Genomic DNA, 23,494 nt, shown 5'->3' with positions numbered 1-23,494 from the left:
CTAAAAAATAAAGAGGTTCTTTCTTCTCAACGTCACAATTTAGGCAACGTCTGCACTTTATACCCCTTTAGCTGAGTTGCTTTTCAGATACAGACTACAGTTTTTGAAATACAACTGAAGTGAAAGTTTTGATATTTTCTAGTTTCTGATTGAATATCTTAAACTCGTAGGACCAGTCAGGGTCACATTTAAGACTCCATCTAAAACGACACAGAGTTGTAACTGCCTGCAACATTATTTTGTTCTTTTCCTCCAAAATGATTGTCACATTTGTGCCGAACTACTGGACCGACCAAGTCTCACGATCTCACTGCCAACACAGAACGTTCCCGCTGATATTTGATTTTATTTTGTCTCTCCCTTCGCTTGCCCCTGTACACACACACACTGTCATTTCAAAACAAAATCACCCTCACACATTAGTATGAATTATTAACACTAAGCTGTTTGGAGCTGAACAGAAAAGTCATTTTACTGCGAGTGTTTCTCCTGCTGTCTCCTCCATGTTTGTCTTGTGGGTGAATCATCACAGCGTTGTGGTGCAGCGACGGCTGCGTCACTCCACCGGGGATCGTTACGGTGAAACTCCACAGATGATCATCATGCTGTTGCTTTCAATGCGAATGTGGCGTTCACGTCTCTCTCGGCAAGCCAAAGGAAAACAATATCAGTCCGTGGCCGAGACTTTCTCGATATTAAACTCTTGACAGTCTCTTCCGTTACACTGGAGCAATAATGTAGCTGCAAACTCACTTGTAGCCGTCGGATGTCTGACTTAATAAAATATTTGATTTAACGGTTGTTGCTGTGTTTGTATGAGCCTCACTGTGCCTCGTGTGTTGATAGATTGATGATGCAGCTATTGTCTTTTTTTTTTTTCTTTACATGTAGAAACGTAGGTTGTGGTGGTTTTGCAAGAGAAAGTTCATTCCTGGTTGGATTCTGGGTTTTGGGGGCCTTTCTTTGTTTTCTCCTCCAGATCGACTGGGGGTGTGAATGTCGCTGTGTGTGATTACCAAATAGATTTCATCTGATATTTGTTGATATTCTAATAGCGTGCAATGTAAAAACATATTCTTGATCACAACAATACTGAATTTCTTTTTTTTTTCTCTTGACACTAGTTTCAAACTACTTTGTCGTCAATGCTTGTTTTTTTGGTTTATTTAATGCTGTGTGGTGACAAGGTCATTGGCAGAAAGATGGAGGATGAGCCAGTGTAGCAACAACAACAACAACAACAACAACAAAAAACTGAAGGAGTGTGAATGGAGACGCACGTCTGTGAAAGTTCAGCAGCCAACATGAATAAGAGGGAATCGTGGAGAGACGGGTGATGACCAACAGAGGTCTGGGTGTCCCAGCGATAGAGAGAGTGCCCTGGACAGAAGAATGAAAGACAAACAGCATGTCGTGGAAATCAGTCATCTGAAGTACACGGAGCACTTTTGGTAAGTAGTTTGTTTCTGTCACCAAATATTACGCACCAAAACAATGCACTGACACACGACACTCTTCATTCACTTCCACAAATGCAATATGATATTTGTTGATTTGATAAAACGCCGAGAAACAGCTGCTCTGCTTCTTCCGTTGTGCGTCTGTACCCAGTCCTCCAGGTTATAGTAACAGTTCATTATAGAAGCAAATCCCATTAAGTGTTGGAAAACCAGATATTAGTAGACCGTTTGTTAAGTTTGCATGTTCGCCCTGTGTATTTTTTCCCCGTCTGGAAACGCTGGAATTGATGATAAATGGATTTATGGATAAAGAACTGACGTGTTACAGACCAGTGGACGTCCTCCTGAGGTTACATAGTTGGTTTTTTTTCCCTGTCAAGTGGAAAACGACTGGACTAGTTTAAACAGTGCATCAAGAATTACTAAACACTAGTCTTTCTGGAAAGCGTTAGCAGAACAGGACACCATATTTAAAACTTAGCCTAAAGTACTTAAAAACCTGTCGGTGCATTTAAAAATGCAAATTTGGCCGAGAAGAAAGTCTGTTTTAACATGTTTGCAAGTGCGAGACAGAATTCTCACACGGGCTGATTGCATATGAAACAAAGTGAGCAGTTTCCTCAGATGAAACAATTTTGGCATTAAATTCATTAATTTCTCGGTAAGTCTCACAGTATTCCCAGCTGCTTTATCAAGATGCTATTTCACACTTACAGTGAGAACACCCTGGTGCAATTGTGGAAACTTCCTGTCATTTGAGATTAAATACAGTTTTCTGTGTCCCCAGTTTAGATTTAGCTTGCCTATAAGATACATTAAAAAAAAAAGAAATTATGATAATAATTTGGAGCAATTTTTTTTTTTCTTCCACAAATTCAATATAACAAATTTAATAATTCCACCTGATCACCCCTGGCTGTGGTGGGAATCCTTCCTCTGCCGACAAAATGGAATAGTAAGTTAAGCAAAAGCCAAAATGTGGCTTCAGCAGCAGATGTGAAAACAATAGTAAAGGTTTGAGTTTGAGTTTCTTTGGCGATTCACGCGTGGTAATTTAAGTTACGGAGGTTTTTATGGCTTTCTAAATGAAAATGCAATTATTTCTGGTGATTCTGCACTAAAGTTAACCTTGAAAAAATATCTGCTAAATATTGGCTCGTTTAACGGCCACTAAAGATTTTGGGTAAGATCTATTGAAAGCACATTCATCACCCACTCTTCCTGCTCATTTCACGTCTTTCTCAGTGTTGGAAGTAACAAATTACAAATACTCACATTATTGTAATTAGGTTGTTTTGTACTTTTACTTTTATTAGCATCTTTTAGGAAGCATATATGTGAGTATATTCCAAGCCCTGTAATCCTCACTATTTGGATTACTATCAAAACACTTTTGTTCTGCTTTTTTGTAGCTACTATGTATTTATCTGTACAGAAAAAGTTTCTGTTTGAATCCAGCCTGTGTAATTATAGTGTAACTGATGTGTAATTATGTAATTATAGTCATTTTTACATTGTATTTTTTGAGAAACGTGCTTTGATAATGTGTATTGATACAGGTAAACAAGCCTAATGCCTTAAAGTAGCACTGTTATATGTGTTTAAATAGTACTTTAATAGTACTTTATGTCATTTTGGTTGTTAGACACGCAACAGAGAGTAACTTCTGTGTAAATCCATTGAATTTAGCAGTAAGAAGTTAATATCCGACGAAATGTGATTGCGATAAAGCAACAGCTCGTCCAAGTTCTGTGGCTCCTCTCATGTTTTGTTGCAGCTTCTTGTCATTTTCATAAAGTACCCGTTTATTAAAAAAAAAGAAAAGAAAAGAAAAGAAGGTAATATGCTAATTGTAGAGCATCTTCCTCCTCCTATTGTGTGCGACAGCAATGCCACAGTAGTACAGCTTTTTAAAGAGTTACTTAGATAAGGTAATAAGTAACTTTGCACCGGAGAAGCAAAGGAGGATAGAAAAGCACAAAATGTTAACATTTTATTTACAAAGTTTTTTTTGTTTGTTTTTTTTTTGTCATACAGAAAGTAAAAATGTAGCTACAACCTTGATTTATGCAACAGGCGGCCACACTAAAAACCATGGCTCGCTGGTTGCACAGCTGCTATAGCAATAATTTTATTGGGGGAAAAAATAAAGAACAGGGGAAAAAAAAAAAAAAAGAGAGAAATAATAAACCCAACAACAAAAAATAATTCATCCAACAAAATATTCAAAGCACAGACCCAAAACTAGATACCAGTCCCAAAGTCCTCACACGGGAATACATGAAGAGGGATCAACAGTGAAAGTGTGGAATGCTGAGTGGTGGGCTGCCTGAGAACCTCGGGGGGCTGTGGGGGTGAGGTGGAGGGTGTTTGGTGGCTCTCAGCTCCATCTGTGTGGGGGGGCGGGGGGTTAAAAAAAAAAATTAAGAAGGATATGAAGGAGGGGGAGGGCAGCTCCACTCGGCCCACCCATCGGTACAGTCTTGCCCCGTAAAAAGAGCTCAGAGCTGGGGAGGGGAGACGTGGATTACAAAGGTGGTGTGAGTCGTAGGAGGGCGGACGTTCCGGTTTGTGGGGGGGGGGGGGGGGGGGGGGGAACTCGGTGGGCTCTCGTTTTCAGGTTAGCTCTTAATCGTCGTCCTCGTCATCATCGTCATCGTCGTCGTCCTCTGGATCTCGCTTTCTCTTCTCGCCTTTGTCCGCTTCTGCTTCTGGGGGGGTGTAAAAAGGGGCGATCAGGGATCACACACTGCAACTCTCCATCAGTCAAACTCTTCATATCACGTGTCGCCCGACACAAACTGTGAAAGATCCCGAGTGTGAGCGGCGCAGAAAGAGATCACTGTCACACTGTGACATGCTCCAAATAGTAATGATAATAATCATCAGACATGTGGTGTATTTTGGAAAATGATTGTTTGTGCCTTTATCATCTAATTTGATTTAAAATGAATAACGAGCAGGATCACGTCATCTCAGAGAAGGTTAGGACCTCGTGGTCTTTGGGAACTTTCTCTGTGCCCAATTCTTCGATTGTTTCTATCTAACTCGCAAGAATTAAAGCTAAAGACTTTAACGTGTTAAAACTAGTTCCTATATTTCATTTCATTTTTCACAAAGAAACCAATGAAAGCAAATCTTTGAATCACCGTAATTCAATGTTTTACTAGTAATCTCAACAAAGAAAACAAAGAATCTGAAGAAAACCATTCATTAACAGAAAACAATTAATATGGGCATCGAAAGAAAATAAAAAGACGCATTTAAAAGTCGAGACGCTAAAGTGACTTTCATGGATGCAGGAGGAAAAAATGTTTTCTCTAAATGCGTTTTGAAAGAAATCACAAATGCAATGTGTGTGACTGTGCTCTAACTTTCATTTGTGTCATTTTGTTTTTTTTCTCTGTTTGAAGGGCAAGAGGAGCAAACCCAGTCTGGTTATTCCTCTTCTTTTTTATTTTAAAGCTGTTTTGGTTGCTTTGTTGTAGTCAAAACTGTTATATGTGCAGGTTTCTGTCAAACTATAGAAAATAAGCAAATGCATTTCCAAGACGTTTTAATGTCAAGAAATGTCTGCGTTTTCAGTTTAGTTGCCATCAAAGACCCACAGCAGTGCTTTAGACGTCGCTCTACTCTACGTGTCTGTTTGAATTCCTGTTTTTTAACGCTTAAGAGACAACCCGAGGCAAAAATATATATTTTTTTAGCCATCTAGTCTGTTTATCCCTGTTTCAACCAAACAGCTTTTCACACCTTGTACTGGCCTCTGGGGATTTTCAGATTTCCAGCAAACGACTGTCCCTGAACGTCTCATGTGAAGAAGAAACAAGTCAATGCTGCTCTTCTGCTAAACATCACTTTAAACAACAACATAACACGGTATGTTCAAATTAAACATTGTGGAATGGTGGTAAAACTCTTTCAGTGTTAAAATGACGTAAAATGATCTATGAGATTCTGGATTCTTTTTTTTTTCAGCATCACAGATTTAATATTGATGTGAAAGTTTCCACTTGGGAACATAAATCTAGACCCCCCCCTCCCCCTGTTGGTTTCAGTGCTTTTAATCTGCCCATTGTTTGTATAAATGACACCGGGGTGGTATTGTGGCGTCAATGCGGTGTCTCTTTTTTCACCCTTGAAGGCAGCAACAAAGGCAAAAGTGGGATAAAACACTGTCTTTATAAGCAGGTGAACGACACAATCGGCTCACACACACTTCTACCCGCCTCACTGTGAAATCACACAACTTTGTGTTGTTTTCATCTTCAAGTAAGAAGAATAAATTCCCCAAGCAAGAGAATCTGGTTTCAACCAATAATGGACAGTATAAATTCTTGGAAGACTTCAGGCAGTACACCGGGGATGACTGAAGATCGCCCCACAGTGTTTTCAAACTTTGTACTCAAGACTTTCAAAAGCTACATTTGATTTCATTGATCAACATTTGCATTAGTCGCTTTGTTATTTCCATTAAATGTCTGAAAAGTTCACGTCATTGTCATTGTTTTTGTCGAGTAAAAAACATTTCACCGTATTCTCGAGCTGACATAAAGTTCACGCCGCCCCTAAAGGGAGCCTCGGCCTTGTGGAGAGGCCGCAGTGAGATAAGAGGCCGCGAGCATGTGACCGACTGCTGTTGTACTTCCTCGTGTCGGAGTAACTGTTTGAGGTGCCTTCTGCCTGAGCACATGGTAAAAACACTTCAGGTAATTCAGAAAGGACTATAAGGAGATTACGTACCGTCTTCATCTTCGTCCTCGTCGTCGTCCTCTTCGTCTACTTCTCCGTCCTGACCAAAGTCTTCCTCCTTCGAAGACATTTTGTACGTTACAGGAAAGAAACACAAGACGGAACTATTTTAACTCCACTGAGCAGGTTTTCACTCTTCACTTACCTCGTCTTCACCACTGACTTCCTCTTCATCCTCCTCTCCTCCTTCTCCTTCCCCTTCTCCTTCTACCTCTTCTTCGTCTTCCTCCTCATCCTCCTCTTCATCAAAGTCCTCCTCCTCTCCCTCCTCATCCTCCTCCTCCTCTCCTTCTGCAATGCAAAACATTCAGTCAAGGACAAAGTGGAGGTATGCGCAGTCGACATGTTCACATTTTCACCTGCTAAAGAGCGATCAATGGTTTCAGTTTGAGGCAGAAGCTTCTAAATAACCGACCATCCTCTATATAACTTTCATTCTGACGTGAAGACACATGCCAGTCATTAATGGTACCGTGTACACAAGGGATGAGTCTTCAATTGTTTTAAACAAGAACTCAGCACCACGGCAAGTTAAGATTTAGCGCCTACAACTTAACAAGATCCCTAATTTCACGTCACAATTGACCGATGAAAGTTTGCTCGTGAATTTCCCCAAAGCCATCCCCGAAGAGTGTAAGATCAAAACAAGTTCAAACACGCTGACACTGCGGAAGGTAAGAATAAAATGTTTTTCGACAGCGAGCGTATTCACGTGAACCCGAACCACCCGCAGCAAGCAATCGCTGGACTCCGTACCTTCGTCTTCGTCGTCGTCTACGCCGTCTCCGTCCACCTCTCCGTCGGAGTCGGAGGCTTCCCTGTCCTCCATGTCGTAGCCGTCCAGACAGGTGAGCTTGGGCAGCAGCTTGAACACGCTCTCTCTATAGTCGTTGAGGTTCGTCACTTCACAGTTGAACAGGTCCAAACTCTTCAGGTTGTCCAGTTTTTTCTGTTGGTGGAAACAGTGAAACACTGAGATCACAACCTTCTCCTGCGTTAATAACACTGTCAGTGTGCATCCAGTGGCGGCTTTATAGTAATTATGCTAAATCTGACTGCACTACCTTTACCGAGTGAAGTCAGTACAGACACTGATGATGATTAAAGCTACGTGGCAGCGATAGGCTCACATGATGTCACGTCGATGTGGATCTAAACACCCTTGTTGCTGGTTATTTTTAACAGGTCTAAAATTGTGTGCAGACCACAATTTTCTTGCACTATTATCTAAAAAGAACTATGCAAGCCAATTGTTTTTGGCAAAATGATGAGGAATAACCTTAGAATTGCCTGAATGAGTATGAATATCACACAATTTAATGAATTACATCAATGCCACAATGCATACGGTTTACTTTTTATGCTAAACGGTGATTTTGAAGGCGTGAAGTCATTGTGTGCGTGCAGCTTTGCACATTTTGGAGAAACAAGCACAAAGGGAAGCATACCAATGGTTCCAATGTGCTGATGTCTTTCAATTTGTTGCCACTCAGATTTAGATGTGTGAGGTTGGGAAGTTTTTCTGCTAAAACATCAAGGCCGCCGCTGATTCTGTTGTCGCTCAACTCCAGCTGAAAAACAAGCAGACACAGACATTTTTATATTCCTTTTGTGTCTCCGTGTAATAAAAGAAAATGTAAGTGTGAAACACCACTCGTACCTTTTTCAGTTTTCCTAGTTTAGGCAGATTGGAGACTGTGATTAAGCCGACATTTATCAAACTGAGGAATTCCAGGTTGACAAACTCAGCTGTGAGGCCTTCCATCTTTCCTTCCGCCGATCGACAATTGTCAAGGACGAGTTCTCGTACCTGAAATGTACAACAACCAATTACATGACGTAAAACAGAAGAAAGACAAAACTAGTTTATCCAGGTATGAATATAAAATAAAACATTGCTATCTTGTATTTTTGTAGCACTTGGTATTCATTTTCATGAGTCAAGTCACAAGGGAAAACTAATCATAATGTGATATGGTAAAATGAATTACAAAAGTGAAATTACCATTAATACTTGGTAGAACTGTTATCGTTTGAAGGAGATGTGAAAACATTTATTGCATTTATTTAACTACAACAGCACAGTTCCAACAAAGCAGACATTTTATCTATTCTTTTTTATGTTATGAAGTTCATCCTGTTTATTTATTACCCGGTAAATACTATTTCCTATTGGTTACATTTCTAATTATCTGGGTACTCTTGTGTTCTTTGTCTTTTTGCCATATGGAACTGTAGTGATGTGTTATCTTATCGCAACATTTCACAGAATAGTAGTTCCACATTTTAACAGTTTCTTAAATAGTACTTTTGTAAAGTCACATAGTAAACCAGACCTCCAAAGCCATGTCAGTATGTGATTGTCACAATGTTATTATGAGTTAATTGATGTAAAAGAAGTAAATATCAACTTTTTAAAGAATTTGCAATGTAATACTGTAACTACATACTATTGATAAAACAATTAAATGCACTTGAAAATAAAGTAAAACACATATTACACAATACTTGTATAAAATGTGTGACATAATTGTGTATATATTGTGTAATTATGAACAAAATAACTGCCTGCAAACATATTGCTCAAACAAGTTTGATGTGGGTGTTGCTTTTAATTAAGTGAAGCCACTTCTTTGTGCAAAGTGATTAAATGCATTTTGTAGATGGATCTTCTAAAAACAACTGTGAAGGCGGAGTTACTCGGACTCAGTTAAAGTGAACACTGGTTGCGCAATTCATTGTCGGATTGGGAAAAAAAAAAAAAAAAAAGTTGCTGTGAAGCGTCAAAGATCACACTTTCCTTTATTTAAAAACCCCTGAAACGGATCCTCGTCCCGGTGTCAAAACACTCCGCATGTCGCTCCATTCATCCGGCTGCTCTATTGATTTGTTATGAGGCGAGGACGAGCCGCGCCGCTTCCCCCGGTGGCCCGCTGATGCAGTCACTAATGACAAATGCAATGATTTTGTGTGCTAGCTGGCTACATGGCTAGCCATTGCCCCTTTTAAACGCTGCCGTGCGGCAGAGCAGCAGCTGCACGAGCAGCTCGAGCTCCGTGTCCGCCCGCCATTAGCCAACAGCTGCGGGAAGGAGTGCGAATACACCCTTTAGTAAAGACTCCGCTTTTTTTTTTTTTTTTTTTAAATCTTTCTCGAGTTTAACCAGCTCTCAGGCCAAGTGGAATATTCCTCGTCGTCGAGCAATATTACCAGTTTGTTAACCTCGGACATGTATTGAGAACGGAAATTTAGTAAGAGGAAAAAAAAAACAAAAAAAACAAAAAACAAAGATGGAGACAGTTCCTTTCTCCCCGGGCTTCAAAGACGACAGAATGACAACATGGCGATTCCTGAGATACAGTAATGCCGTCCTCTGAACGCTCCAATGGCGGAAAAGTGCTGCTTTTACAGCGAGCGACTGTCGCCGCGCAAACATTCATCCAAAGTGTTTTTATTCGATGTTAAATATGTTTTATTTGGTGCATGAGTGGCGGGGGTGGGGGTGGGAGGGGGGTTTAAACGCCGACCGTGGAGTTTTCAGCTGCCCACGCACGAAGCGCGGCGCGCCGGCTGCTCCGCGTCACCCGAGCCGCCCGGCTCGGTGAGACGGTGGCCAACCCGGTGTTTCTGCCCGAAACTGCAAGAGTGCAGCTCTGAATGTTCACGCAACCGCTGGTGTTTGACGGTTTTGCAATCCGGTACACGCAAGCAGTCTTCGGTCGGAGTAATATGGCGGGAAGGAAACGCGGAGTTGTGAGCCGGCTGGAGGCTGAATGGTGACTGAGCTCCACCGGGCTGGACTCAACACGCATGCAATATTTACAACATGCAACTATATCGAACTGAAAGCTGGCCGCTGTGCGAGGCACTGGGGGGAATTAAGTGCTATATAGCCGCCCCCTCCCCCCTTAAAAAAAAAAAAACCCTAACAAATTGGCTTTAAAAAGCTGCTTTTTACAGACAAACGAGCTTGTTTGTTTATTTTTTTCTTCTTCTTGGGTCAGACTATCAGGGACTTTAAACGGGAAAGTGCTGGAGCCACCGATCATTGTGAACTGACTGTTCATTTAATTTATTTATTTTTTTTGTTGTCGCTGCTGAATCTGCCCATTCGATGCTAACATTGCTGTGCAGAAATGTGAGCACACACGGAGGCTTGCGTGGTCGGCGATGGCCGGTGTCTCCCATCACAGGAGGAGTTGCACAGCTCACCCGTTAATAACGATGTAATACCCCAAAAGAAAAAACCGCCTCGTGCCTTTTCTTTTCTTTTTCTTGAGGAGTTATGCTAGCAAAGGCAAACATGGCTTCCAAGGTCTGTATTAAACACACTGCTCTGCCAAAAAAAAAAAAAAAAACGAGGCGCAGGAAGCAGTTTTCCCCCCTCACATATCTGCGTTTTAAAAAAAAAAAAAAAAAGAAGAAGAAGTTTACTAATTGTGCTTCAGCGGGGGGTGAGAGTCGACCTGCAACCGGGGGACCGGGGAGGCTGCGAAACGGTTAAAGCACCGCAATAATGCCAGCGAGCCGGGGAGAGAGAGAGAGAGAGAGAGGGGGGAAGAGAGAATCGCCGTTTCAAAGTAACGATTGAATATAGCTTCTCCCGTTGCCCCCCTATACGCCCAATCCAGACCAGAATAACGGGATTAAAGCTTGTTTTGTGCGCGTGTTGTTGTATTTTTTCCGCCCCGGTGTAAAGGAGAAACAGCAGCTCGGAGCCCATGTGGTCACCATTACGTTAGCCACACAGGTCACTCGCAAAGCAGAAAAAGTAGCAGGCTAGCTAGCAGGGCTTAGCCACAAAACTAAGGGTTGGTTTTCTTTTTTAAAAAAAAAAAAAAAAAAAAGGGAGAAAAAAAAAAAAAGCACGACTCACATCAGACGGTGTCCTGTTTCTTAGCTCCAAGTGGATCCTCTTCTTCATGTCCATCGCGCCCTTGCGAAAGTGAAACTTTTCTCTCTGGGGTTTTGCTGGGAGCTTCAATCCAAAGGCAGAGATGCCCTAATGGAGGGAGAATATAGGACTGTATAATGAACTGAGCCAAACGCTAAGTTAGTCGGAGAGAGGGGAAACCATGGAGGGAAACGGGACTGAAACAAAATATATGCTCAACAGCGCCGCCTGCGTCCAGAAACGCCCATGGCCTCTGGTTAAAAAAAAGAAAAAAAAAAAAAAGAAAGGCATTGCAGTCACAAAACATGACGCTGCTCCGAAACAGTGCTGTGGTGCAATTTATTTCTCAAAGTGAAATTACTCCACTGTGTTTCGCGAACACGAGGTGTCATTTTATTACCTCCCCTCTCCATCCGGAGCAGAAATGGTCCACACGTCGGCGGTTTAATCAGAAAATAACACCCGGCCAGTCAGACGTCCATAAAGTAGGTCATATGGTGAAGTTTGTTTATGCCAAACTGAATAAAGTTTAACCGAGAGTCAGTCTGCACTCCGATACATTCACTGTCAGACCACTGCCTCATATTTATTCTGTGACTTGTTCTATGACATGTGGCTGTTTGGAATTATTAAACCTGTTGCCAATTGAACAAATGACTTGCAAATGTGTCACCCTTGTATAATATTTAACAAATAAAGCTTTTGCACAGATTATGTCGTTGTCCTGCGTCGTGAATGTTTTTCCCTCCTCCATGGCCACATGAGAAGTAAGGGGGGGGGGGGGGGGGTATTTGGTTTTCAGTAAAGAGATCATTGTATATGGATATGGAGGGGAGAGCACCCCCTCTCTAACCCCACCCCTTTACTTCCTGACACACGGAGCCCCGAAATACAAGGCTGGCCCTCCAGTTTCCCGTAAAACCAACAACACTGGGGAAAGTAACATTTTCTGATGGTTGTTTAAAAATCGTTGGCTGGTTGTAAGGTTTACAATAAAGATTTCAGCCATAATCCTGTATTTTGTCCATATACACTGCAACAAAATACTACTAATTGACCTCACACACGGTTATAGATGCATTATATATGCTGAATTCACATGTAAACAGTTTTAAGACTGGTGCCTGGTAGTTGAGGTATACCAGAAGGTGGCGTTGTAATGTCTTAGCTGACATCTTTGGCAGGGTTATGTGTGACTGACAGCCTTTTTTTTTTCTTTCTCTCTACTTGACTGCAAGAGTGGTTCTGATAGTGATCAGTCATTTGGAAAGACATGCATACTTGGAAAGAGTCCATTCTCAAGCGTGTTGCACTTTCATCATGCTGGCCAGCTGGATGTAAACATTGATCAGTGATACTCAAGGTATACTAATAATCTGGGCTCATTCAGCTGGGGTGTATTTCTCTGCATTTAGCCCATCTATTCATAGTTAACCTTATCTTCACATACCAAAAGCAGTGGGCTGCCACAGTGCAGTGTCTGGGGATCTCAAGGACCCTTGTCAGGGTGTCATAGCCAGAGTGGTAACCTGTCAGCAGTAGGGTTTAAACCTGCAAATCTCTGATCCTGAGCCCACCTCTCCAACCCCTCCGAACGACCCTGCCCTAAGTTGACTACGTATACTAAAGGGTCCCTTTACTGCATATGGAGCAACTTTTATGCATACCTGATTGATGTTCTTCGAAATAAGCATCACCTTCACCCATGTTTTTAGAAGTTTTCAGGATTGTGAGACCCTGACTTCTACATAGAAGTCGCAGAATTCAGTCGAGGGATCCTCAACATTTCCCCTGCTGTGCTGGAGGCAATTGGCAGTTGAGTGGTTTTTACTATTTACTTTTTTCTTCGAGTGGCTCAAACACACACACACACACACACACACACGCACGCACGCACGCACGCACGCACGCACGCACGCACGCACACACACACACACACACACACACACACACACACACACACACACACACACACACACACACACATCGGGGCGCAATGTGTTGTGACAAGATTGAGAACACACCCCAACTGAGCAGCTCGCCATCTGAGAGATAAGATGGGTATGCCCCTATTAGTGTTATGAACAGGATTATTTAGGTTAGTTTGGTTGAGCAGCACAGTTAACCACGAAACATGACACATTTGGCAAAAAAATATTATAGTACTACTTATACTAACATCCATGTGTAAGCCAATGGACTGTCACTTATACTAATGAAATGTGTAATTAAGCAGCTTGGACTTGGACTCCCTCTCTCTCTCTCTCTCTCTCTCTCCCTCTCTCTCTTTCTCTCTCTCTTTCTCTCCCTCTCTCTCTCTATGTGCCAACTCCTCCAGCTTTACAAATATGATAAGGCCCAAACTGCAAGAACTCTCCCAGCACTATGGTAATGGTTAACCAGATAATTCGTTTAGGGGTGGGAGTAGAAAACAGTCCGAAGCTACTTTGTGTTGTTTTCTGTACTTGCCCGCCTTAAACAAGTTGAATTCATTCATAGCAGGACTCAGCATGGAGGAGACGTTGCAACAAGACTCTGAGAATAAAACTCCAAATGAGGATCAAGGTAATGCTTATAAATTCTTATTCTACAACAGAAGAAGGTTTCTTTACGTGTGACCGTACTACGTCTTGTTCGGCTCAAACATGTATTTTATGAACCTGGCGTGAAGCTTTCCCAGTGTGCCGCTCAATGAAGGAAAAAAAAATAAAATAGATCTGTATAAAGCAAGTCTTTATGTGCCCTGAGTCACTCACATCATCCACTCATGCATGACAAATGTTACTCTGTGTTACTCTGATTTCATGCTGCACCGTGCAAACATATGGCTTCTGTTTTAAAGGAGGGCTCCGTCGCCGATTGCGGGACAGAGAGCTTCTGAGGAAGAGGAAAGCTGAGGCAGAGGAGAAGGAAACTAACCAGTGGGTTTTGGGGTAAATCTGTCAGAAACTCAGTCGATGTTGGGCAGTGACCTATATTTTCAGTTATGTCCATGAAGCAGTGATAACAAGTACACATTTAGATACTTTCAACAGCACAGTCACACAGTAATATTTCCGTGATGGAAACGAGGGTGGATGTAGACATTTTACCCTCACTTAGGCTTTGCAGACTGCGTCACACAATTTGTACTTTACATTGCCGTCTGAAAACACTGTCAATGTTCCGAAGGCTTATCGTTCCATTGGTTTATATTCAATGTGGAGCGAGAGGAAGCCAAAGGTTGATTTGTTCTTCTTTTTTTTTTTTCTATTGACGCCACAGATCCAGGTCAAGGACTTTGTACCTTGGCTTAACAAAAGTGCCACAAAAAAATTGCATCAGTGCCCACAGTTTGATTACAATAATTTTCTGTCAGGATGGAGAGCCAAAGGAAAAGATCAAGCGCTGCAGACAAGAGCAGCTCGAAAAGGAGAGGGAGGCCCAGGAAGAGTGAAGCCACACCGCTGATAGCTGTTCAGGAAGAGCCGGCGGTGACTCAGGAGGCTCCTGCAGTGACGGCGGCGCCTGAACCTACTGAGGTCATCCCAGATCAAATACCAAATACCTCTCTGACCTCCTTTACCACCACGAAAGAGGAGTCAGCACCAGTTTTTGGATCTGCCCAAAGCTTAATCTTTGGTCCTTTCCAAAGCCCTGTCTATGCTCCTTCCCCAACCTCTCCACTTCACCAGGCTCCAGATACGGCTCCTGTGGAAGGCTCCGCTCCAGATCCAACCCCAGGAGCCGTTTCAGTCCCACCTCTGTCTCAGGAGTCTGTCAAAGCTGCAGCTCCAGCTCCTCCCTCGGCTCCTCTGCAGGTGGAGACCTTCTACACCGGGTCACAGGGGAAGGAAGCCCCCAACCAGATCCTGATTGAGGATTTGGGTCCAGATGAAGAGGAAGACATCGCTCCGTCGCAAGACGATCCAGCTGATGAAGGTATGAATGTTGGTTGGCTGATGTCTCTTTATCTATTTTTTGTTTTGTTTTGCTTTCTCTAAATTCACTATCAAACTCTCTTTGTTTCTTTTGTAGATTTGCGTGAAACACTGTCAAGCAACGAGCCCAAACAAACTAAAATGTACTCAGTTCCAGTATTGTCCTCTCCGCCTGTGCCACAGGAATATTTTCCTGAAAATCAATTGTAATCTTTTGAAAAACACAGTTCAGGTGTTGCTTTAGGTCAGGCCATGCTTCTTTTCTGGTCACCGTATGTATCAGAGTATAGTTCTGATCCATATTAAGCCTTTTGGCTGAAGAGAACAAGTTGCCCTGCTTATTTGAAAAAAACATGTATGAATTTAGAAAAGACCTGTGTGCTTATTTATTTTGAGTTGTGCTTCACTGTGCAGTTCATGGATTTGTATTTCGTACTTTGCATTTAGTAAACAGCAGATTTCTATTTCATTTATTTAACAGTACAGGGTACAAATCACTGGTAATTATGTGTTTATAATTGTAGATTTGTGCTGACTGAATTTTGTAAAAGTTATTTTTCATCCAATAAAATGCACTGCTTACTGCATTTGACTGTGAACCTTTTTTTTTTTTTTTTTTTTTTTTTTTGCCTGTGTGATCGAGACAACATGCAAGTATCATCTGATGGTAAAACACATTAAATTTCATGCAAATGATTTTCATTTTGCTATCCAAATATTATACAACTTTACAGACCATAGGCTGTTCTTGTTTTTCAGTGTGTTAATCAGAGCACAGTGACTTTGCATCATATTGGAGCTGTGTGTGTGTGTGTGTGTGTGTGTGTGTGTGTGTGTGTGTGTGTGTGTGTGTGTGTGTGTGTGTGTGGGTGTGTGTGTGTGTGTGTGTGTGTGTGTGTACACACATGTACTGACTCAAGAAAACTGACTCATCATTTCGTTTGGGACAAGTTATTTTTTCCCCTACAGGATATGTCTGATTTTGTAACACCCTGATGTTACTGTTTTTGCCCTTCAGATGAAAAAATAAAGAACATTCGCAGTCAGGCTGCATCTGCCTGCTTGAAATTTGAATCAAACTTTACTCTCAATAATGTAAGTCCAAACACATATTCACACAGGTACAAAATCTGTATCTGTATATATCTTTAACTGGTTTCATTTGTCACTTCAAAAACATAGTGTTTCACAGTTTGTGGTTCTTTTTGAAAATGTCAATTTGCTTTTAGTCCTTTATCATATATGTAAACAGAGGAGTGCGCCAAAACGTCTTTTAAACAACTCATTGACAAAAAGATGAAAAAACTTAAATAATGGCTCGCGGTCTCTCCAGAAGAGCTTGAGGACGTTACAGCAGATAGGGATGTCTGGGCTTCTCTGCTTTCCATACTGCCACCTTGACCCCGTGCAGACTAAAGAAAGAAGCTAGATGGATGGATTACATCTCTTTTAATATCTGTGAACAAGTTATGTTTGTTACGCAAATATTACCCACGGAAATACATTTGAATATTGCTCTCTTCAAGTAGTTTTCAAGTGTGGAGCTTCAGATGGGGATGCAGTATCAGGACAAATGAGGGGATCAATAAGATGGTTAATTGTTGCTCTTATGTACCGACAGTATCTTGACTGGCATGTCAGGAGTAATGCTCTCTGTTGCCCCTGGATCTCAAAAGCCATTGAATATTTTATTTAATATTTAATATTCGAAGACGCTGAAAAACAATGGTAAGTCTGGGATTCATACAAATATCACTACTTGGCTTGGGACACAGCTTGTGCAGCAGAGCGTTGGTGGGTGGGAGGGTGGGGTTTATGTGGGGAGGGGTTGTGGGGGTAGGGTTTGCAATGTGGTCGAAAGGGTGTGGGGGTGGGGTGTGTCCATTGTCTTTTCTTTATGGCAGTTGATGTATTGTAGTTCTGTTGCTGATGGAGTAGAGTCATATCAGATACCATTACAGTATTGTTGTGAGATAATTGCTTTGTTTAGATGCAGTGATCTTTACTTTGTTGTATTTAAACTTCTACAACAACTTGGGATCATAGTTGTCGGATAAATGCATTGTACTGCAATGTTTGGACATGTTGGAGGAAGTGTATATGCAAATACTCACGAGCATGTATTCAGTAAATGCACGTTTTCTTCCTACACAGCTGTCACATACCCTTGTACTGATCACTTGGACTGTATTTTGTAAATAAAGTTTTTTTTGAAAAATGAAATAACTCACTCTTGGCTGCCCTCTGCTGGTGGAAAACATGAAGCGGTTTGCAATATTAAAGCACATGAATAAATCCGCCTTGTGTAATCTGTGTTATATATACATACATCAGAGCCAGGGCACAGTTAGATGGATATCAGATCCGTATGATCCTCTTAGTGAGATTGGTAGCTTTTAATGAGCTGTTGCTCATTAACTCGGTGTCTCTTGAAATGTTTTTTGTTGGCCAACCTCAATCCGACACGTGCTTCCGGTTTTTCTGCTGCTGCTGCTAAACGCTAACTCATGCTCACAACAGAGGTGTGTTTACCTCTTCTTTTCTCTCTTCTAGCCATTAATTCAGAAAGATGAGCCCGCAGTGTGAATGCTGTGAGGAAGACGTAAAGAAACTGAATCAGCAGGTGTCTGTCATGCGAAAAGAGATCAAGAATCTCAGGTATGTTTACTTTGACTTTACTGGAAGTTATAAAAGTCTGTCAGTGACCCTGATCAGTTTGTACCGTCATGTGACTTTTATAGAAATGGCCTGATTGTCCTTGTTCTTGGTGAATATAATCATCCCACCTTCCCCACATTACATCATGTGTTTTATCCCCCCCGCAGACAGATGTTGGACAGTGCAGCCAGAGCTCATCGCAAACATCTGGTCTCTGTCCAGGCTGCTGTCTCCCAGATTGAACACTGTGGGGGTGATAAAGAACAAGCGCCTTCACCACCTTCGATATCTTCACCACAGGCCGATTTAGAGCAAGGTGATCCTCTAATTTCATGTCAATCATCCATTGTGAGGCCTCTGGTTTCTTTGGGACAGTGGCACCTTGTGTGGAGGACAACTCGTCCACTGAGGAGATTTCAGAATTTGTTTTGAGAAGATAAATCCTGTACAATATTTCTATTTGATATTTTACATATTTTTCATATATCTAGTAAATGCCCATTTATATTTAGTATATTATCACACGGCTTTGTTTCTCTACATAGTAAACAAATTGAACATTTTTAGGATTTACTTTTGATGAAAAGCTCAGTTGGAAGCCACATATAGATATCCTGAAGTCAAAATTGGCCCAAGAAATATTGGCATAATGTGTAAAATCAGATCAGTATTAGATCAAAATTCACTCAACTTATTATATAACTCGCTCATTCTTCCATATTTGAGTTATGGTGTGGAAATATGGAACAATAATTATAAAACAAACATCAATCCTATTTTTTTTTGCTTCAGAAGAAGGCCATTAGACTCCTAAATCAAGCTGATTATTATGCTCCAACAAATCCTCTGTTTGCCATATCAAAGACGCTAAAGATACACAATATTGTCGACCTTAATACACCAGCATGTTTTTGTGTTAAATATACTTAATAATCCTTCCAAATGTGTCAAATATACTTTGAAATCCTATCCTTCGAATCAGTAATTCAGAAGAAATTAGTCGTGGATGAGTTGTCCAGGGTTGCAATTTTGTGGACGAGTTGTCCGTGCACCGTTTGCGTGGACCAAGGAGGCGGAGCTGGAGACGGCCGAGGTGTAGATGCCGAGTGGTCAGGAAGAACAGGATTACTAATGAACACATTAGAGGGACAAAAAAGGTGGAGGAGTTTAGAGATGAAGCGGGAGAGTCCATGTTCGGATAGTTTGAACATGAGAGAGAGTGGACATATCGAGCAAATATTGTTGGTAATGGTACAAGGATTATCGCTAACAAGAGTTATTAAAACAACACGCACGCACGCACGCACGCACGCACGCACGCACGCACGCACGCACGCACGCACGCACGCACGCACGCACACACACACACACACACACACACACACACAAAATGCATTAATAAAGTACAAATTATCAAATGACTTTGTTGTTTTAAAGGAAACATCCAGACAGTCCCGATCGGTTACGTCAGCTCCTGCTTTTCTGTGAAGACTGGGACACCCAGGCAGCCCACCATATGTGGCCCTTCCAGGGCAAAACTTCAGATACGGCCGAGTGTCTTCAACAACCCCGATCACGCTCTGGTTGGTCTGGAACAGTACTCCCATGTCTGGTAAGTTTTATTGTTTTTTGAAGTAGGTGAAGCTATTGTGCGGTCATGTTTTGTTTTATAAATGCAATCATTCATTTAAAAACCTTCGTTTTTTATAAATAGCTGAGACTGATGTTTTCCATTCCAGTGACTGTAAAAATATTGTAATGATCATGTTGCAGAAGTGCTGCTGGTTCTAAATGTGGGTGTTTTATTCGTTTCATTTAAACTTGTATCACCTCCTTATATATTGGAGCTCAAAAACCCTCATGGACAATTTATTTGCACTGAAGCATTGAATCAACTTTATAATGTAGATCTTTTTGATTCCCATTCTTGGACTTGAATTAGTTGATATATGAATATATGAATATGAATGTTTGGACAATATGAGTGTTCCACGTGTATCAGGTGATATTAAGGAACTTTTTCTTCCTATAGTTTTACCCTTCTGGGCCACTTTTTCTTCTTTCTATTTCTACAAAAATGTCTTTGTACACAAAACAGATGCTAGTGGAGCCGAAGTTCATCTCACCTCGTCTCTCCGCCCCTGTCTTCTGGTCTCCACAGGATCATTTTTCTCTTTCACAAAAATGGGCACCTGAATTACAAAGCCAAAGTGAAGCCACCCAGACTGAACGGTCAGAGAGTGGGCGTGTACTCAACACGCAGTCCGCACAGACCAAACGCCCTGGGCCTGACCCTGGCAAAACTGGATGGGATTGAAGGTGAGGAGTTCAAAACGTGTCAGCCTGAGGAGGAATTGATGAGGGGTGATTGGCAATATAGTCATTGTGTTGTGTGACTTTCATCTAAGTAATAATAATATTGTTTGTGTGTTTTTTTTCTCCCATGATCCAAAAACATTCTTGTTAGGTTAATGTCTAATTTCTAACTTTACTGTTGGTGTGAATGAATAATGGTGGTTTTTATTTTTCCTTAAATTTTTTCAGGTGATACACTCCATCTGTCGGACATTGACATGATTGCTGGCACCCCGGTTCTGGACATCAAACCCTACATACCAGAATACGACTCCCCTGATACGAGAACGAGCGTGTTCACTGAACCCCGTGATTCAAACATGGACTCCGTTGTGTCGCTGAATGAAGAGACAAATACCGTCAACGTGCATAACGATTCAGATTCAGATTCAGATTCAGATGCTCGGTTAAACATAAAGGTTGAAGGAATAGGCGTTGAATGTGAAGCTGGAAGCCTCCGATCAAAACACACCTTTGAAAATGATAATTCTTTAACAAATCCATCAAGTGTCAGGTCTCAGTTTTCCCTCCCCGAACACCTTCATAATGCGTTGGAGGAAGTCAAGGCCTATGTGAGCCAAGATGACGTTTGCCAACTCAGATGTGACGGGAAGAAGGTTTCCGATTCACCAGAAGCCAAACCATCAGAGTTAGTGGATCGCCCCTGCTTTGGAGAGGACACCTATACTACTATTGCAGACTGGATCCGACAGCCACCCGTTGCCAGCCTGGATGTGCGCTTCACGCCTCATGCTGAGAGGCAGCTGGCAGATTTTCTTCCCACACAGCTGTCGGGTAAGACGATCTCCCTGTTGTAAAACCAGGTAATGGGCAATTTTCTTCCAGTAGATGGCGCTGTGGTGACGTATTATCATGAAGGCAATGTTCCAGCAGAAAGGCTGATATACTATTGTGATACACAGGACCCTACGAGAGTGACAGACCCAGGTTTAAGTTTCTCCGCAGTGCAGAGGAGGCTGCTGCTGCCATCAGGGGGGTTCTGTCAGCAGACCCCCGCTCAGTCTACAGGAGGACGCGCTGCAGTGATAGACTCTTCTTCTTCACCCTTGACGCCGCTGACATCACCTGCTGGTTTGGACAAGGCTTCGCGGAGGTAGTTCAGGTTCGGCCAGTTGAGCGTCACTTCGCCTCAGTGTGAGAGCCAGTTCAGTGAAGGATTTCGGAGTATAATGTCACTTTTCATGTACAATGGAAACACAACAATCTGTAAAATGTTCCTTCTACTTTTGTCTTCACGGAAACTTGTATTTAATTTACAGAATGGCACTTTCAGCCATGAAAGATTACTTTTATGATTGAGTTTGTATTTGTGATTTGCATTTAAAAAAAATGTAAATAAAAATGCTGCTATTCATACGTCATCGGTATGATTGGTTGTCGTGAAAATTACTTCATTAATTCAAACGGCCTCGATAAGAGTTCACCATTGATATGGTCTCAGAGAGGAAGATACTGTCCACTATCCTAAACCATGTCTCTCACCCCCTCCACGACGTCTGGTCAACAGCAGGAGCAGCTTCAGACTCATTCCTGTAAAGTGCACTCCAGAGCAGCAGGAAATCCTTCTTTCCTGTGGCCATCAGACTCCATAGCTCTTCCCTGTAAAAAATGTTTTGTGGTGTTTTAAATGCACATAGTCAATGTTAAGCCTTGTACAAATAAATATTTAATATTTACTTCATTTTTATTTTGGCTCATGTGATATTTTAACATTCTGTTGTATTCATTATATCCTACTCTGTGTGGAGCATAGAAAATTTTTTTTTTCCTCTGCGATTAATATAGTATTTTCTTTTTTATTCTATTCTAGATCGTAGATATTTAAAACGAAATTGGGGAGGATATTGAAAGTGTATGTGCCATATTGTCACTACCACAAGAACTGACTAATACTTAATAAACCCACCTTTACTGTCGTCGAATTCACTTAAAATGATCAATAAAGGTTATTTTGTGTCTTTAACTGGGTAAACAAAACGCGCCCCAGTGTAGTGACTCTGTGTTCCTGTAGGTGGCAGCACTCTGCACTCATTGACAGATCTCTGCAGCTCACGAACAAGAAAAACGGCCCAATCACAGCGCTCACGCTCATGTTTTAAAAGAAACGCGGTTGATGGACGCTCAATAAAACACTTGCTCAGTCCAAACGTCTCTCTTTAGCGACGCCGTTCCAAGTTTCCTGGTGACATTTGTAAGGTAATGTACTTTCGCTTAATGTAAACTTCGGGTTTGACACAATTGAAACGATTATCTTCCTCGGTTGGGCGTCAACGAACGGACTTACGTTAAGTAACACTCTCACGGCTCAGACATGAGAGCACTTTCTGCTAAAATGCACATAGTAATGAACATGTCAGAGGGGGTTTGTTGATTTAATGTAACTTTGAGGGCTCACAAGGCGCTGGGGCTGGTATTGGTTCGCCCTGTGTTGCGTTAGCTCAAGAAGCGACATTGGAAGTGCTCACTGCTCTTAACAACACTGGCGAAAACAAACCCAGCACTTTGAAACACGTTCTCTTGTAATCACTGTCTACTTCTTTGAAACCCACTCGGAAGAGATCTACTCTCAAATCAGTTCAGCTCAAGCGAAGGAGAGGGGTGGATATAAAGAGGACATTTTTGTCAGCTCTCCTTTGAATATTTCTTAAACTTACTCCACCAAAGCTGAAGAAGCAAGGAATGACATTTTGACTGACAGAGTTGGTTTGACAAGATCCGAGGCTTTATGCTGCATTTAAACAAAACAAACAAACTAGTGAATATGTTAATTCACTGACATGCTAAGATTAATACAGTTTGCAGAGAAATAAATTGTTGCTTTTGTTTGGAAACAGACCAGGTGCATCTAATGTGGTGTTTGAAAAGTTTGGTACTAAGCGATTGATTCAATTTGTATGTATTTTATTGCATATCTTATAAGAAAATATTTTGCTCCACTGATTTCTCAATTTTACAGGTAGTTTCTGAGAATTTCCTAAGAATGTCATCCAGGAAGTCAAGTTCACGTGGGGAAGACCTGGTAAACCAAATTTACACCTTGTCACATGTAATGTATGATGTTAAAAAACTAATAAGACCAAATAATTAATATTCTTTTGACTTCTGCTGATATCAGCCCTCCAGCAGATACGTTGGCCGGACCCCTCTGAGAAGTCTGAACAATGAAATTCAGTGCTTGTCAAGTTCAACATCGAGGTTTAGAGCTAAAGTACAACTCGCTGCTGAAGCTGGGAAAATGACAAAGGTAGGTGTTTAGAAACACTGTTTATGCTGTTTGTAAGTAGTCGCTCTTCTTTATGTTGATTGTATATTTGTAACCTTTTTCTCACTCACCTCCCATTCTTATGAACAGGGTGACATTCCTGTCAGTGACAAAGACTCTTCTTCTCCCACCAAACTGATACAAACCAGTCCCCCCACTGCTGACATGATGA

At 41.6% G+C, this 23,494-nt stretch overlaps 3 protein-coding genes across 8 annotated transcripts; 2 read left to right on the top strand and 1 right to left on the bottom strand.

Moving 5' to 3' along the window:
* Positions 1–3,251: 3,251 nt before the first annotated feature.
* anp32b (acidic (leucine-rich) nuclear phosphoprotein 32 family, member B) lies at positions 3,252–13,092 on the bottom strand. The gene is made up of 8 exons (XM_080464302.1): positions 12,774–13,092; positions 11,089–11,214; positions 7,873–8,022; positions 7,661–7,783; positions 6,969–7,161; positions 6,358–6,503; positions 6,204–6,270; positions 3,252–4,171 (listed from the first exon to the last, which is right to left on the bottom strand). Exons 1-8 carry the CDS (start codon positions 12,798–12,800, stop codon positions 4,089–4,091), a joined length of 915 nt encoding a protein of 304 aa, XP_080320428.1. The 5' UTR covers positions 12,801–13,092; the 3' UTR covers positions 3,252–4,088.
* Positions 13,093–13,180: 88 nt separating this feature from the next.
* Positions 13,181–15,613, top strand: hemgn (hemogen). 6 transcript variants are annotated; one of them, XM_080464593.1, is made up of 6 exons: positions 13,268–13,494; positions 13,606–13,671; positions 13,949–14,039; positions 14,465–14,627; positions 14,781–15,027; positions 15,124–15,613. In XM_080464593.1, exons 1-6 carry the CDS (start codon positions 13,455–13,457, stop codon positions 15,234–15,236), a joined length of 720 nt encoding a protein of 239 aa, XP_080320719.1. In that variant the 5' UTR covers positions 13,268–13,454; the 3' UTR covers positions 15,237–15,613. The 6 variants fall into 6 exon arrangements, with proteins under 6 accessions (XP_080320715.1, XP_080320719.1, XP_080320716.1 ...); XM_080464589.1 differs by having other exon boundaries at positions 13,181–13,494; positions 14,465–15,027; XM_080464590.1 differs by having other exon boundaries at positions 13,306–13,494; positions 13,949–14,027; positions 14,465–15,027.
* A 1,684-nt stretch (positions 15,614–17,297) lies between these two features.
* On the top strand, positions 17,298–21,761 carry trmo (tRNA methyltransferase O). Its single transcript, XM_080464484.1, has 6 exons — positions 17,298–17,684; positions 17,852–18,000; positions 19,122–19,296; positions 19,846–20,003; positions 20,229–20,834; positions 20,963–21,761. The coding sequence occupies exons 1-6, from the start codon at positions 17,596–17,598 to the stop codon at positions 21,196–21,198; spliced, it is 1,413 nt and encodes a 470-aa protein (XP_080320610.1). The 5' UTR covers positions 17,298–17,595; the 3' UTR covers positions 21,199–21,761.
* The last annotated feature ends 1,733 nt before the right edge of the window (positions 21,762–23,494 follow it).

This window comes from Lipophrys pholis (genome assembly GCF_963383615.2).
Source record: "Lipophrys pholis genome assembly, chromosome: 5".
Lineage (NCBI taxonomy): Eukaryota > Metazoa > Chordata > Actinopteri > Blenniiformes > Blenniidae > Lipophrys > Lipophrys pholis.
Note: the sequence above shows the minus strand (reverse complement) of the source record. Positions and strands in the feature narration are given on the sequence as shown.

Excerpts from the sequence above, each read along its gene's own strand:
- hemgn (XM_080464589.1), top strand. The coding sequence starts at position 13,455 with ATGATAAGGCCCAAACTGCAAGAACTCTCCCAGCACTATG. Across the intron at positions 13,495-13,605 it reads AGAACTCTCCCAGCACTATG|CAGGACTCAGCATGGAGGAG; the intron begins GTAATGGTTAAC and ends ATTCATTCATAG. Across the intron at positions 15,028-15,123 it reads AGACGATCCAGCTGATGAAG|ATTTGCGTGAAACACTGTCA; the intron begins GTATGAATGTTG and ends TTTCTTTTGTAG.
- anp32b (XM_080464302.1), bottom strand. The coding sequence starts at position 12,800 with ATGCTTATTTCGAAGAACATCAATCAG. Across the intron at positions 6,504-6,968 it reads AGACGACGACGAAGACGAAG|AAGGAGAGGAGGAGGAGGAT; the intron begins GTACGGAGTCCA and ends TTTGCATTGCAG. Across the intron at positions 6,271-6,357 it reads AAGTCAGTGGTGAAGACGAG|GAGGAAGACTTTGGTCAGGA; the intron begins GTAAGTGAAGAG and ends ATGTCTTCGAAG.
- trmo (XM_080464484.1), top strand. The coding sequence starts at position 17,596 with ATGAGCCCGCAGTGTGAATGCTGTGAGGAAGACGTAAAGAAACTGAAT. Across the intron at positions 19,297-19,845 it reads GAACAGTACTCCCATGTCTG|GATCATTTTTCTCTTTCACA; the intron begins GTAAGTTTTATT and ends TGGTCTCCACAG. Across the intron at positions 20,004-20,228 it reads AAAACTGGATGGGATTGAAG|GTGATACACTCCATCTGTCG; the intron begins GTGAGGAGTTCA and ends AAATTTTTTCAG.